Genomic DNA, 15,033 nt, shown 5'->3' with positions numbered 1-15,033 from the left:
CTGCTTATGTACCACATAACTGTGGTGTTGTCCGTTCTTATCAATAGTTGACCTGGCTGTAGAAGGTCCTTGAAAGCTATAATAGCATTTATTACTGCTAGCATTTCTTTTTGATTGATGTGAAGGTGCTTTTCTTTTTGGGACCATTTGCTCTGAATGCACCGGTCTGTCATGTGCGCCCCCCAGTCTGTTGTGATGACTTGATTTGCTTGAGGCTTGCTGAATGGAAGACCTGTGTTTGTTTGACATGCTTGAGCCCACCACAGAAATTCCTTTTGCAGACATGGAATTAGTGGTATTATTGTTTCCAAACTGTGGCTGTGTTGAGACCATATGTTTTTTAGGTACCATTGTAGTTTTCTCATATGCAGCTTTGCACATGGGATTAGTAAGATGCAAGATGCCATGAATCCCAGAGCCTGCAGGATTTTCCTTGCAGTCAGCCTGGTGCAATTTGCCAGTGTTCTGAAATATTGAATTAGTTGCCCCTGTTTCTCTGGCGTGAGGTAGGCCATCTGGGTGTTTGTGTCCAAATTGGCACCCAGGAAAATTATCTTCCGAGAGGGTATTAGCCTTGATTTCTCTTTATTGACTGTGTATCCCAGAGAGTTTAATAACATTATTACATAAGCCAGATGTTTCAGAAGAATGTGCTTGCTGTCCGCTTGGATCAGGCAGTCGTCCAAATAAGGGTATATTTGCATCCCTTGAAGTCTGCAGTAGGCAATTACTGATGCCAGGCATTTCGTGAATACTCTGGGCGCAGTAGATAAGCCAAAGGGCAATGCAGAGAATTGATAATGGGTTGAACCTGCAAGAAATCTGAGGTATCTTCTGCAATTTTGTCTGATTGGGACATGCAGGTATGCCTCCTTGAGGTTCAATGTTACCAGCCAAGACTCCTTGCCCAGCATGGGAAGAAGTTGCTGTAGAGTGAGCATCTTGAATTTTGTGCAGTAGGAATGTGTTTAGGATGGAAAGATCCAAAATAGGTCTCCAATCTTTTCCCTTCCTTGGCACCAGAAATAGCCTGGAATAAAAACCTTGACCTTGTTCGTGTGTAGGTACCTCTTGAATAGCTTTCATGTTTATAAGATCTGAAATTTGCTTTTGTGCCTCTGCCCTTTGATTGTGTGGCAGGTTTGGCATGCCTCTCGTTTTTGGAAGGGTATGAAAATGGAATTTGTAGCCTCTGTTTATAATGTCCAGGATCCATTTGTCCTTTGTGACAACATGCCAATTCTTTGAGAATAGTGCCAGCTTTCCTCCTAAGGGGGCTGCCATTTGAGACCTGGTTGGCATGCAAAGGGGAAAGTCATTGGGTTTGCTTTCTGAAAGATTGCGAGTTGTCCTCACCACCTCTTTGTGTAGGAGCTTGCCATTGTCTGCCTCTGTACGATCCTTGTGATTGTCCTCTGCCCCTCAGGCGCCTGTATCTGCCTCTTTGGGGTCTGTCTGTGGCAGGAAAGGACCAGTTTTTGGAAGGCCAATTTCTACTAAAGCGTGGGGGTTGAACCTGCAGAAATTCTTTCACAGTTTGCATTGATTTAGCCTTTTCCTCCATTTTCCGTAATACTTCCTCAGCATTTGCCCCAAATAGTACATCCTTTTGAAGAGGGGCGTCTAGTAATTTGGCTTTGACATGATCAGGCAAGGCTTGTTCCTTGAGCCAGGCATGCCTACGTATGACTGAGCCTGTAACAGCAGCTCTACATGAGGCCTCTAGAGCATCAAAACCACATTGTAAGGTATGTTTACCCACTTGTTCTGCACTATGCATCAAATCCTGCAACTCCTTCAAGTCTGGTTGTTCAGGTTGTGACATTTTACTTTTCAATTGAGAACAGAAACTGTTGGTATTTTAGCATATGAAACTGACAGTTTAAGGCCCTCATGGTTAAGGTAGCCGAGGTATATACCTTTTTTCCCCACCTTTCTAAGGATCTGGAATCTCTCCCGGAAGGCAATGGATTTTTGTCAATGGAGGCCTTAACTCCCTTGGGCCCCTGTGAGATGGTTTCTAGGTCAGCAGCATGGCTTTTGTATAGAAATTGGTGTGAGTCAGGAACCCTGTAGTACCTGTCAGGCTTAACTGGAGCTGGAGGTAGAGAGTCCGGGTTAAGGCAGGCCTCCGAGTAAACATCATCTAGGATGTCCAAGACAGGAGGTATAGCCAGAGGCCTGTGCTGGGGTAACAAAAGAAATTCCCTGAGCCTTTTCCTGGAATCTGAATAATCCTGGCCTTCCCAGTGGAAGTGTTCCCTTAAGGTATGCAAAGTTTCCCCAAATGAGTAATCCTCAGGGGGGGATACAGAAGGAATAGACTCCTCTGCATCAGAGTCTTCAAAAGGGGAGTAAGACTGTTCCTGATCATCAGAGTGTTCTGAAATAATGGAGCCCTGATCAGAGGAGGGAATCTTCCTCCACTCTGGGCCTTTTGTCCGCAGGTGGCTGAGAACCTCTGATTAGAGTAATTAAATCCTCAGCCATTTTAAGCATCTGTTTCTTAGGCATGGGGCCTGGAGATGGGCCCTGTGTAGCTGGTCTCTTAGGGTGCAAGGTTGCTTTAGACTTGGTGAAAGCCTTGATGGAGAAAGAAGAGGAAGGTCTGAAGACACCTTGAGTGGAGGTGGACCTGTCCACATTCTGTGTTTCAACGCCAAGAGTGGCTTCGGTATCTGTAGCCGGGGTGTGGGCCGAGGAGCCTGCGACCTCGGGTACAGGAGACACTGCCAAAGATGTGTCGTCGGTAATCAGGGGCTGCGTAGGCGCCTCGCTGAGAACCGGACCACGTGTAGTCGACTTTGGCGTGTTGACGGTAGAGGCCGCGGACCTCGAGTGTCGGTCTTTGTCTTTGCGTTTTTTAGACAAAACCAGAGTCGGAGTATCCAACGGCATGGTATAGTTAAATGCTTTTCCAAAAAAATGCTGGGCGAACTCCACCCAACGCTTTATAGTGCGCTTGTTGAATGTAGCACAAAAGCGACAGACCGAGACGTCATGGTCTGGGCCTAAACAAGGTATACAGAGGGAATGGAAATCCTTATGCGGTATTTGCTTCCCACAAGAAATACAATTATTAACTTTGTCTGACATCGGTCTGAGGCAAGAAAAGTTTCCCCAATGGGGTAACTTAGCTTTTAAGAAGACTTCGGTTTCCAAATTTTTTGTAATCTCAGGAGCTGGCCGACCGGCACTTGCCAACTGCTTCTGCTTCGGGCACCGCGCAGCAAGAAAGACTGAAGAAAATGGCGTTGGCTGGTTCTTTTATACCCCTGTTGCACTGACGTCAGGGAAGAGGCGACGACAACCGATGCCGGACCTAGACTTTGGAATTCGGTCGACCGAGGACCTGCCTGACGGCAGGAGAACCCATCTGTTATGACTGCAGCTGTATGCACAATGAACATCGTTGATATGCAGATGAGCCTCATGTTCTTGCCATGTGTCGTGGACAGTCCTGCCAAGATAATGCCCCCCCACCCGACCTGGGAGGCATCCGTGGTCACAGTGGCAACAAGTTGCGTAGGCAGAAAAGGAGCTCCCGTGAACAAGTTGTTGGGGGCTATCCACCAACGAAGGTCCTTTTTGCATGATTCCGTCAGCAGAATAGGGTGATTCAGCGGTAGATATTGGAACGACCACTGGGAGAACAGGAGCCATTGAAGGATTCTCATGTGCAACCTGGCTAAAGGTACTAACAGAATGGTTGAGGCCATCATTCCAAGAAGTTGAAGAATCCATTTTGCTTTGACCTTCCGAAGCGGAAAAAGACACTGAACTTGTGAGATGAGGTTTTGTGCTCTTTCGGCGGGAAGACGAACTGTCATATCCACTGTGTCTACCACTGCACCTATAAAAATCACAGATTGTGAGGGCAGTAATGCAGATTTTTCCCAACTTATGGCGAACCCTAGTTGAGCACAAAGCTGGATGGTGGCGTCCCTGTTTTGGAGAAGTAGATGCCTGGTGGGGGTGGTCAGGAGCCAGTCGTCCAAATACGGAAAGACCTGGAATCCCTGACGTCTCAGGTGAGCTGTCACTACTGCCATGCATTTGGTGAACACCCTGGGGGCTGTGGTGAGACCAAAGGGCAGAGCACAAAACTGATAATGGCTGGCTCTCAGCCAGAAGCGCAGATACCTCCTTGACGCCTTGTCCATTTTTACATGGTAGTAGGCATCTTGAAGATCCAGAGAGCACATCCAATAGTCTTTCCCTAACAACGGGAGTATCGACTGCAGTGTGACCATCCGAAACTTGTCCTTTTTCATGGATTCGTTTAATCTGCTGAGGTCCAATACTGGCCACCAGTCTCCAGTTCGTTTTGGGACTAAAAAGAACCTGGAGTATGTTCTGGATCCTGTCTGGTCTGCTGGGATGGGCTGGATGACTCTTTTTGAGAGCAACTTGCTGATCTCCGCAGCTGCCTGATCCCTGTGATTGTGTGGAACATCTGGGATCTTCTTGGGAACAAACAGTGGAAGGGAAAAGGGTATGATATAGCCTCTGGTAGCAACTCTTTGTACCCACTTGTCTTGGGTTATATTTAGCCAGGCTTATGAATACAAAGAGATGCGACCCCCGACTGGCCACAGAGAAACACAGTCAGGCCCCACATCAGGAGCGCTGATAAGGCCACCCTCAAAAGGAACCACGGCATTGCTGGTATTGCGGACCACCCCTGCCTCTAGGGCGACATCTACTATTTCTTCCTCCTCTGCCTCTGAAGGAGGATTCACTCTGTATGTCCAGAAAGGCCCTCTGGGACTTTCTGAACCACATTTTACCTCCCCTTTGACCTTTGGGGTATGGTTGAGAGGGGACGGTAAAGCGGACTCCCACGGCAGAGAGAGTCTTTCCTTCCTGCTCACACAGAGTAAGTGTTTCTTTCACCTTGGAACCAAACAAGGAGGAACCAAATAAGGCATTGGTGAAGGTGGACTTAAAAGGCTTCGCAAAGCTACACAAGCGCATCCAGGAGTGGCGCCTAGGGGCATCTCCTGAACCAGCTGCTCTGCTTGCTCCATCAGCCGCATGAGAGATAAGCCACATGGAGGAGTTAACTACCGAATTTAGGATGAAAAACTGAGCAGAGATCCTATCAGGGACTCCCTCAGGACAAGCACCCTGTATCGAATCTCTTAACTCCTTGAGGAGATCCCTCTCTGCAACCTCATGAAATGGGTAAGATAGTTCAGAGATCGAAGTGTAAAAGCCGCTGAACTAAATACACGCTTCCCAAAACTGTCGACACTCCTTGTTTTGCAGATGAACAGAGGAATAAGTCTCCGCCAACTCCTTCGTGGCTGCTGCCACCACCATGGCATCTATGGGAACGCCCTTAGACAAGAATTATTTTCCAGGAGGGGCAGACAGGAACTTATTTGGTCTTCTAAGGAACTGGCTCCACGGCATCGGGAGTATCCCACACCTTCCGCCTAATCAGATCCATTAGCTCGTTGAAAGGTGGAGACACCCAAGAGGCAGAGGGTTGAGACCCGAAAGCCTTCAGGTACACCAACTCCTCATCAGGAGGGCTGACAGTGGGGCAGTCGGACCTCTGTTTAAGGATCTCTAGAATGTCCACAAAGGAGACATCATCAGAGGACGACTTAGGGGACCCCTCTGACTCCTTGAGGTCAGTGTCCGATGTCAGACTCAATCTGGGAGTCAATATGCTTCCTCTTGCATACTCTCTTCCGAGGAGGTCCCGGAAGAGTGGGGGCCACCAGCCGGCGGCTCCTGAGGCTGTGGGTCTCTGCTGTCTCCGGAGAGAGTAGGTACTGAAACCGAAGTGGGAGCCCTGGGAGGAAAAGTGCTTGTACCACTGGCAGGGGCTGTAAATTGTGACAGCACACTCCTCATCACCTCAAAAGCAGACCTCTCTGGCTCCAAAGACCATCCCCGCTCCGAAGAGACAAAGGACGGTGCCGGAGCTAGGGCCATCGGCTCCGAGATAGATGCAGGGTCTGAGCTCACCGTGGCGGAAGCACCAAGAGGAAGGCACGGAACGATGAAGATCGATTCAAACCCTCCACCTCGGTGCCGACAGAACAGCTTCGGTCCCTGGACACGACGGACAGAGACGGGCGTGTCGGAGCCGAACTCTGCTCCAATGCAACAGCAAGGGGAGCCGGAACCGAGGGTTCCTCCGTTGTTAGCAAGCACTCCGGCTCCGAAAAGCCAACATGGCTCGGAGAAGGAATCACGGATGAGGACAAAACTGGTTCGAGAGACTCTGGAGCCAACTGGGTCGGAGCCAACAAAAATTTAGGCAGAGCAGACTACTTCAGGAGTCTCATTACTACCCTCTCCACATCTTCTTCCAAAAGACTCCTGGAAGATCTAGAAGATAAAGTTGGGGATCTCGACCTAGCAGGCACTGGAGATTTGACCATCAAGGAGACTGGTAGGGACTCCACAGACTGGCTCAGAGAAGCAGAGTAAACCACTTCTAAGGGTTCAGCATTGGGCACCGAAGCACCTGTGACTGACTCTGAAACCACGGTGCTCTCCTTCGGCTCCAAAGACTGAGGAGTCGAGGAGGCAGATTTTGTTAATTTGGCAGGCGGCTCCGAAACACCAGCTGGTGCCGGAGAAGGCCTTTTTGAACCTTTTGATTTTAAGTCAGATCTTGACTTCGAAGACTTAGCCGAAGAACCAGATAAAGCTTCCTCGATGGTTGGCTTCAGAAGATCCCTGAGTATCAGTTTGTTCTTTCTCTCCTGCAACACTCTAGGAGAGAAAGCATGACAGAACAAACATGAATCTTGCAAATGGATGGCTCCCACGCAGTAGACACAGCTACTGTGGCCATCCGTCAAAGACATTGTCTGGGAGCACTTCATACATTTTTTGAACCCAGAGGGTTTGTGCTCCTTGCTATCCTTAGACATTGCAACACACAAGCAACCAGAGGAGAAAAGAGAAAGAGAATGACTGAGGACTAGGTCCTCTAACTAAAACGGGCCTAGCCCTGCAGAAGAATTACACGAGGACCAGGTCCTCTAAGTTAAACGGGCCTAGCCTGGTGTAAGAAAAAACTAGGTCTTTCAGTAAACAGACAGATATTCAGTCACACAGGAAATATTTTCAAATAAAAATACAGTGGAGTAGAAACATGAGGACTAGGTCCTCTAAGTTAAACGGGCCTAGCCCTGTGAAGAACTGGGTCTTCTAATTCAAACAGATCAAGTATACCACAACATAACACGTTCAAAAGGTAGAAAAAAAAAATTAGCAACTGTAAAGTGATTAAGACTTTAGCGGACCCCCGCTAAAGACCACCAGTCAACAATAATCGATTGACAGGAAAGTAATCAATAGGAGCCCCTATTGATGAAGAACAGCAAAACCGCCAAAACTAACTAGACAAAGTGCAACTGCGCCTAACTACTGATACACAGGAGACTACTACTACTACTACTGGTCACACAAGACCACAAGGCAATTAAGGTAAAGCCCTATATGTATACTTTCCAGTAAATAACAGAAAATGGCGAAACCGCCAAAACTAACGATCTAGGCAAAAAAGCGCAAATGCGCCTAACTACTGGTACACAGGATACTACTACTACGATGGTCACACAAGACCACAAGACAATTAAGATACAGCCCTATATATGTATATTATCAGTAAATATGCAAAAAAACACTAGTTAATGAAAAATGCAAAAACTTCGCCAGAGCCAAGAGAAGCACATCCGAACTTGTCGACACGGCAAACGAGATCTAGGGATTGCACTGGTGCACCATGGGATACCTGCTTAGCCACGAGCTAACCAGAAGTCTTCGAGCTTGAAAATCGGCCGAGTCGGAGCAGAGGATCGGCTCCGAACCCATATGTAAAAATGAAGGTGAGATTGGACTACCTAACATTGCATTTTTTGCATTTAGTTTGGCTTATGAATGTACAGATTTGAATAGCATCAGATGGGGAAATGCAAGGTTTTAGATGTGCAACATAATTAGCCAGCTGATAAATGGATAAAAAAACTATAAACAAACTGGGAAAAGTTCTGGATGTCTGACTGAGCAACATAGCAAAAAACTTAAGGACACTTGTGAAATAAACTGAGTATAAAAGTCCTGAGATGAACAAACAGAGCATCGCTGATGTAAGAACAATGAAGAGAGTAACTGACCAATCTGCAAAAGTACTAAAACTATATACTGCAAATGGTATCTGTTGTGACTACTTGAGTAGCCACTATTAACCTACCGGGAGAGGTCAGCAAAAAAGACACGTTAAAAAAAACATCCCCATTATCTGGGGAGGAAGTACAAAAATAACGAAGAAATAAATAAGGCAAACTGTTAATGCTACTTCTCCACATGCTTCATCAGAGTTAGATGTACAGTCCCAACCACTTTTTTTTTCCCCAGTCCCTTAGGGCAACAATACCTCAATGTCTTGGCCATGATGGAAGCTCTGTAGGATGAAAAAACATCAATATTGTGAGAATAGCACCAGTAAATGGCTAGGGGGAGCAATATCCTTTTTTTTTCAACTTTTACTGTCAGCAACCCACAGGATGAAAAAGAAAAATGTAATCTCAAAAAGATCTGACGGCATATTCACAAGTGCTGGAGCATGTAAATTGCTATAAAGGTGACAAAACCAAAAGAGAGAACAATACTACTCCATTCCTTTGACAGTGTTTGACAACATGGACTGTGGCAGTGATGCAACAAGCCTCTTATCCTAGTCTGAAATTTAGCAGCTTTGTGCTGTGGCCAGTGTGATGCACACAACTGTATTACATGACAAAAGTAGAGAGCAACAAGAGTTCAGGTCAATTAAGCTACCTTGAATATGCCAGTGTTTCAGACCTTTTGTCCTAACAAATGCAACAGTCATGAAGCCAATTAGCATCCCTCACTATTTTTATAATTAAATTAAATTGACAATTTCAAAATATAAACAATCACTTTTTTTTTTTTTTTTTTTAGAAAACCTAGATATTATAATGTACCTGTAAAATATATTATTGATCTGCCGTCGTATATAGGCCCGTAAGCCAAGAAATTTTCCATAGATTCTGTGCAAAATTGTCTTTAAAAAATCCCTCTCTCGTGGATCCTCACTATCGAATAATTCCAGCAACTAGTGGAAAGGAAAGCAAACAAAGATGAAATAACTCATCCCAAAATCAAATCAAGAGCAGGCAGATGAAGAAACACAAGAAGTTAAACAGAAAAATAAAATACATTAGCCTAGAAACAATTTGGGAAGAAAAATCAAAATGTCAAAGTCTACTCAACTCTCACTGGCAAAAACCATCAGCAAAGCCCTGGAAACCGAAGAAAAAGTACATTATTACTAAGCTAACTACTATGCAATACCATAAATGCCAAAAGACCAACCTGAGGGCTCATTTCCAAGCAAAAAAGTGCTAAATATTTTCAAGACCCACATATCTAATGTAGGATGGATTTCTCATACTATTCAGCTTGTCCGTCCAAATGGACAGAACTTTCAACTGTTTTGTTACCTGGTTATGGGGCTATGCTTCACCTGCACCCTCCCCTCAAGAAAGGAGGGGTCATCCCACCCCTCTAACACCCTAATGTTGCCATACTTCAGGGTGTTATAAAACAAAATTACTTGAACATAGAAGTTAGTTGAATGGCCTCAAAAGAATAACCTTTGATTAACTGACAGACAATGGATAAATTATCTTACATGTCTAAGAATTTACTTTTCACAAGAAGCTTTATCAGCAACCTGATGTATACAGGGATGTATAGAGATGAACTGAGCTGCAGCAAGGCCCCCTTCGTTTGTGAATATGAGAATACAATCGAAAGACTATTGAAATGTGAGTAACTGATTTCTTCATAAACCTATTATATGTAATTATAATTTAAATGTCAAATCAGTACGTTTTCTGTTCTGATTGTCTGATGTTCAAACGACATTCTTGTGATTCTCAAAGATGCAAGTCTGGCTAAAGGAATACATACTATGTTGTGCTGGGAGTAGCAAGGGGTGTAAAAGAGGGCAAAGCCCCAAATAATGGGGGTGGGGGGGAACACAATGTAACAGCTGAATTTTGGAATTCACTGTTATTTTGTAGGAGGTGCAATTTATCTTTGGAAGTGTGAGGACCTGCTTTATCTGGTCTCATTCTTCTGATAGGCAGCCATTTAATCTATGAACACAATATCAACTAAAGTGCATACAGTTAAATCCATAATTATATTACCCTTACAGAGTAAATGCAATTATTATGTACTATTAACATAGTTAATTTAGACTCTGTGTGCACTACTACAGTATTCAGCAACTTTGCTCAATTTCTGCTACTGAACATTTAAAGTAAATTACCCAAAGAAAACATTAAAAATATAATTATTGTAAGAATGTGGCTGACAATTTTTGGCTGTGCAGTAGAAAAGAAGAAATTATTATGCGATACACAGCTGCCAGAAAACCTCATATAAGGACAAATTGCAGTCATGTAAAATCTTACCATAACAGTAGATGTCCTTCTCTTCATTGTTGCTGTATTCTTTACATAAGGGATCTCCTGCCAAGGACAGCCCGTCATTCAGCCAGTAAACCAAAGCCTTTAGTGTTTACAGGCATCATACGTCATGCGTATGCTCCCCACACAAGGCATAGGGCATAAAGGCGATATATGATGCACACACCTCAGAATTGAAAAGCCCCAGAAGGAGGAAAAAGAAAATCCCAGGTCAAGAGGGGGAAAAAAACAGTAAGGCAGAGCAATGGGGTGTAGGAGGGAGGGATTGAAAACTGTAAAGAGAAGGACATCTACAACTATGGTAAAATTTTACACAACTGTACTATATCTTTCCATATTACTGTTGCAGTACTCTTTACGTAAAGGAGAGTATAAAAGCTCAAGAGGAAACTTGGGAGAAAGAAGGCACAGAAGAGCCTTCTATAAACCCATGAAGGACAGCTCTGGCAAAGCCAGGTCTTGCCCTGGAAATAACTTCCAACTTGTAATGCTTACTAAGGGTATGAATAGAAGTCCAAGTAGCGGCCTCAAGGGTGGAATTGGTATCCAGTCCTTTGAAAAAGGCATGAGAAGAAGCAACAGCTCTGGCAGCATAAGACTTTACAGAAGATAAAAGACATTTACCATGAAAAGAATAACAAAGAATTATCCTTAGAAATCCAGGAAGAGATGGCTTGTGTAGAAAAGTACAGTTTTGTACCTACCATAAATGTAGATGTTCGAGGATCCACATTGCTGCAGTCCTAACTATTGGGTAGTCCGCTGTCCAGTCGGCCCGAATACCAAAGTATATGGCTGACGTCGGTCACGGCGCATTAGACTGACGTCAGTACGTCAGGGTACTAATGCGCATGACCGACGCCATATCCTCAGTCTTTTCTTGCCCCAGATGTCAGAAGACCCTAAAAAGACAAGGCCAAAACCAAAACACACCAAACATACCTGCACCAAAAATATATACAATATATACAAAGGTACCAGAATATAATCTCACCTACACAACCACCCCTAAACACAGAGGGGAAGGAGGGAGGGTAAATTGGACTGCAGCAATGTGGATCATCGAACATCTACATTTATGGTAGGTACAAAACTGTACTATGTTCTTCATTCCACATTGCTGCAGTCCTAACTATTGGGTAGAATCCCAAAGCAGAGTTAAGGGAGGCTGGCAAATCATAAGGAAGCAGGAGCTGATAACATGCCTTGCAAAATAGCTGTGGCAAAACCAGCCCTAGACTTAGAGTAGAGAGGAAGGTGGTAATGCTTAGAGAAAGTATGCACTGAACTCCAAGTAGCTGCCTCCAAAATATCCTTAGTTGCCACCCCCCTTAGAAATGCTGTTGAAGTGGCAGTAGCCCTAGTGGAATGAGGCCTAATCCCAGCTGGAATCTCCTTGCCATGATGGGAATAACAAAATGCAATGCAGAACCCAATCCACCTAGAAATAGTTTGTTTTGACACAAACTGCTGAGACTGCCTAAAATCCTTAGTCCTGCTTAAATAATAACGCAATTGCCTGTGTACATCTAAAGTGTGCAAAATCTTTTCCCCTTTATTTTGGGGATCTGCATAGAAAGTAGGCAAATGAATAGTTTGGTTTAAAGCCACACTAGAAACCACCTTAGGCATAAAGGAAGGATTAGTACGTAATGATACCCTATCCTTATGAAAAATCAAAAAAGGCTCAACCGCCATAAGGGCCTGTAACTCAGAAACCCTTCTTGCAGAAGTAATGGCCAACAAAAAAGCAGTCTTCCATGACAAGTATTTCAGTTCAGCAGTAGCCGCAGGCTCAAAAGGTTGTAGAGTAAGTTTCTCCAACACAAAATTGAGATCCCAAGCAGGAGTAGGAGCTCTACGTGGGGGTCTTATATTCTTTGCCCCTCTAAGAAATTGCTTGAACAAAGGATGTGAAAACAATGGTGGGTCACAATCATAGTGAGCTGAAATTGCTGCAGCATGAATCTTAATGGAAGAGAAAGACAAACCTTTGTCCAATAACTCAGTAAGATATTGAAGAGCCACACTACAAGGAATGTTTACCCACCTGTTCAGACACATGAACTAAATCCTGCAACTCTTTACACACAATACCTTCTGCCAGAGCATCCACCTTAGATTTCAATTGTGAAAGGAGGTAATTCTGATATTTTAACATGTGAAACTGACAATTCAATGCCCTCATGGCTAAAGTGGAAGAAGTATACACTTTCTTTCCCCATCTATCCAAAGCCCTTGACTCTATCAGGAGGAACAGGATTTTTAACCACAGAAGCCTTCACACCTTTAGGCCCTGAGAGACAGTTTCCGGGTCTGCCCTAGGACTCTTGAAAAGATACTTATGAGCTTCAGGCACCCTATAGTACCTATCCGGTTTAACTGGTGCAGGAGGCAAAGAATCAGGATTCAGGGAAGCCTCTGCAAAAACATCTTCCACCACATTTAGAACTGGAGGTATAGCTAAAGGCCTATGCTGGGGTAAAAACAAGAATTCCCTAAGCCTCTTCCTGGAATCAGAGAAATCTTGACCTTCCCATTTAAAATGCTCCCTCATGGAATGCAGAGTCTCTGAAAATGAAAAATCCTCAGGAGGAGAAGCTGAAGGAGTAGAATCATCCACATCAGAATCAGAATAAGGAGGATACTCCTGCAAGTCTTCAACCGAAGACTCAGAAGCCTCCGAACAGTGCTCAAAACTCTCAAACTCAGGTTCCACCCTAGGCCTCTTATCAGGAGGGGGCATAGAACCTCTAATCATAGTAATCAAATCCTCTGCCATTTTAAGCATATGTTTCTTAGGCAAAGACCCTGAAGCACTAGGAGAAACCCCCACTGAAGCTACACTAGGCCTGCCTCTCAAAGAAGCCTTGGAAACAGAGGGGGAGGATCTAACCACCTTAGGAAGAGAGGGAAGAACAGCCACCCGAGAAGCCCCCTCAGCCTGGCCTACTTCCTGAGAGGATACATCCTGTAACAATAAAGTCTCTCCCTGAGACTCCAAAGAAACACCTGGCAGAACCTCCGGCTCCACTGAGCCTTCTAAAGAACCGGCGTCAGGGACTGTCGGTTCTTCCACTCTAGGCTTTGCTGCTTTATCCTTGCGCTTTTTGCGAAGCGGGCGTCGGAACATCCGACGGCATTTTATAATTACAACGCTTCCCAAACACTAACCTGGCACAGTCTAACCGTCTCTTAATAGTGCGTTTGTTAAATCTTGCACAAGAGCGGCATCCAACAACGTCGTGCTCAGGCCCTAAACAAGGTATACACAAAGTATGGTAATCCCTATGAGGTATCTGTTTCCCACAAGAAATACAGTTATTCACTTTTTCTGACATCCGGTTAAATACTGAGGCAAGAAAAAAACAAAATATTCCCCAACGGGGTACTTAGCCAACTTTGATTCGGTCTGAAACTCTGACTTCAGAAACTTTCAGAACGCCAACCTGCACTCGCAAAATTGCTTCTGCATCGGACCATGCGGCAAAAAAGACTGAGGATATGGCGTCAGTCATGCGCATTAGTACCCTGACGTACTGACGTCAGTCTAATGCGCCGTGACCGACGTCAGCCATATACTTTGGTATTCGGGCCGACTGGACAGCGGACTACCCAATAGTTAGGACTGCAGCAATGTGGAATGAAGAACATCTGCCAAACCCAAAGATCTGGTATGAAAGGAAACAAAACGTTGCTCTGATTTGCGAACAGCTTTACTCTTACCCAAATAATATCGGAGCTGTCTATGCCAATCCAAGTTGTGAAGAACTTTCTTACTAGCAGACAGCGGAGAAGGAAAAAAAAAGAAGGCAACTTAGACTGCTTAAGAGACCACTCATTGACCACGTTGGGCATAAAAGGATTAGTACAGAGAAACACCTTGTCCCTGTGAAAAATAAGAGAGTGGGTAAATGCCATGAGAGCCTGACTTCAGGTGCTGTTTTAGTGAAGTAAGGGCTAACAGAACAGCCTTCGAAGTACAATGTCGCACGGAAGCTGAAGCAGCAGGCTCAAAAAGTGCCAGAGTCAAGTTTTCAAGGACAAAATTAAGGTCCCAGGAAGGCAGAATAGGCTACCTGGTGGCCTACTATGTAGAACACCATTAAGGCATTGTTTGACCTCAAATCTAGAAGCCAGAGGAGGAGTTAAGGGGTGACCAGCAGAAATTGCTGACAGGTGAGCTTTACCTCAAGAATATGCCAACTCAGCACGGCGCAGATCACACAAATAAGAGAGTCATAGGAATTTGCACTGAAGAGGGATCCTGGTTTTGACAGAGGCACCAGACAGAAAATCTCTTCTATTTGGAAAAATACAATTTCTTGGTAGTGGGTTTCCTGGTCTCCTGCAGGACCTAAGCATGCCCTCAGAAAAGTGGTGACTTAAAGGGATATAAATCATATCACTCACAGCATCAGTTGAAGAGTGGACAAGTGAGGATGGATAAGAAACTCCTTTTGTCTTGTGTGAGAAGATCCACCTAGTGAGTTAATCTATGGTGATTGCTCCTGGTTAAGTGAGGAAAGGCGGGGGGAAC

General features: G+C 44.7%; 1 protein-coding gene across 1 annotated transcript in view; it reads right to left on the bottom strand.

Annotated features, from left to right (window-relative positions):
* Positions 1-15,033, bottom strand: part of LOC122789622 (serine/threonine-protein phosphatase 2A 56 kDa regulatory subunit delta isoform-like) — a 1,584,804-nt gene that overhangs the window by 800,311 nt on the left and 769,460 nt on the right. The window contains exon 11 of the mRNA XM_044057373.1: positions 8,979-9,109. Within this exon, the coding sequence (XP_043913308.1) occupies positions 8,979-9,109 (131 nt within the window). The remainder of the gene's footprint in view (positions 1-8,978; positions 9,110-15,033) is intronic.

This window comes from Protopterus annectens, chromosome 1.part0, assembly GCF_019279795.1.
Source record: "Protopterus annectens isolate FY-2018-M chromosome 1.part0, PAN1.0, whole genome shotgun sequence".
In the NCBI taxonomy this organism is placed as follows: domain Eukaryota; kingdom Metazoa; phylum Chordata; order Ceratodontiformes; family Protopteridae; genus Protopterus; species Protopterus annectens.
Note: the sequence above shows the minus strand (reverse complement) of the source record. Positions and strands in the feature narration are given on the sequence as shown.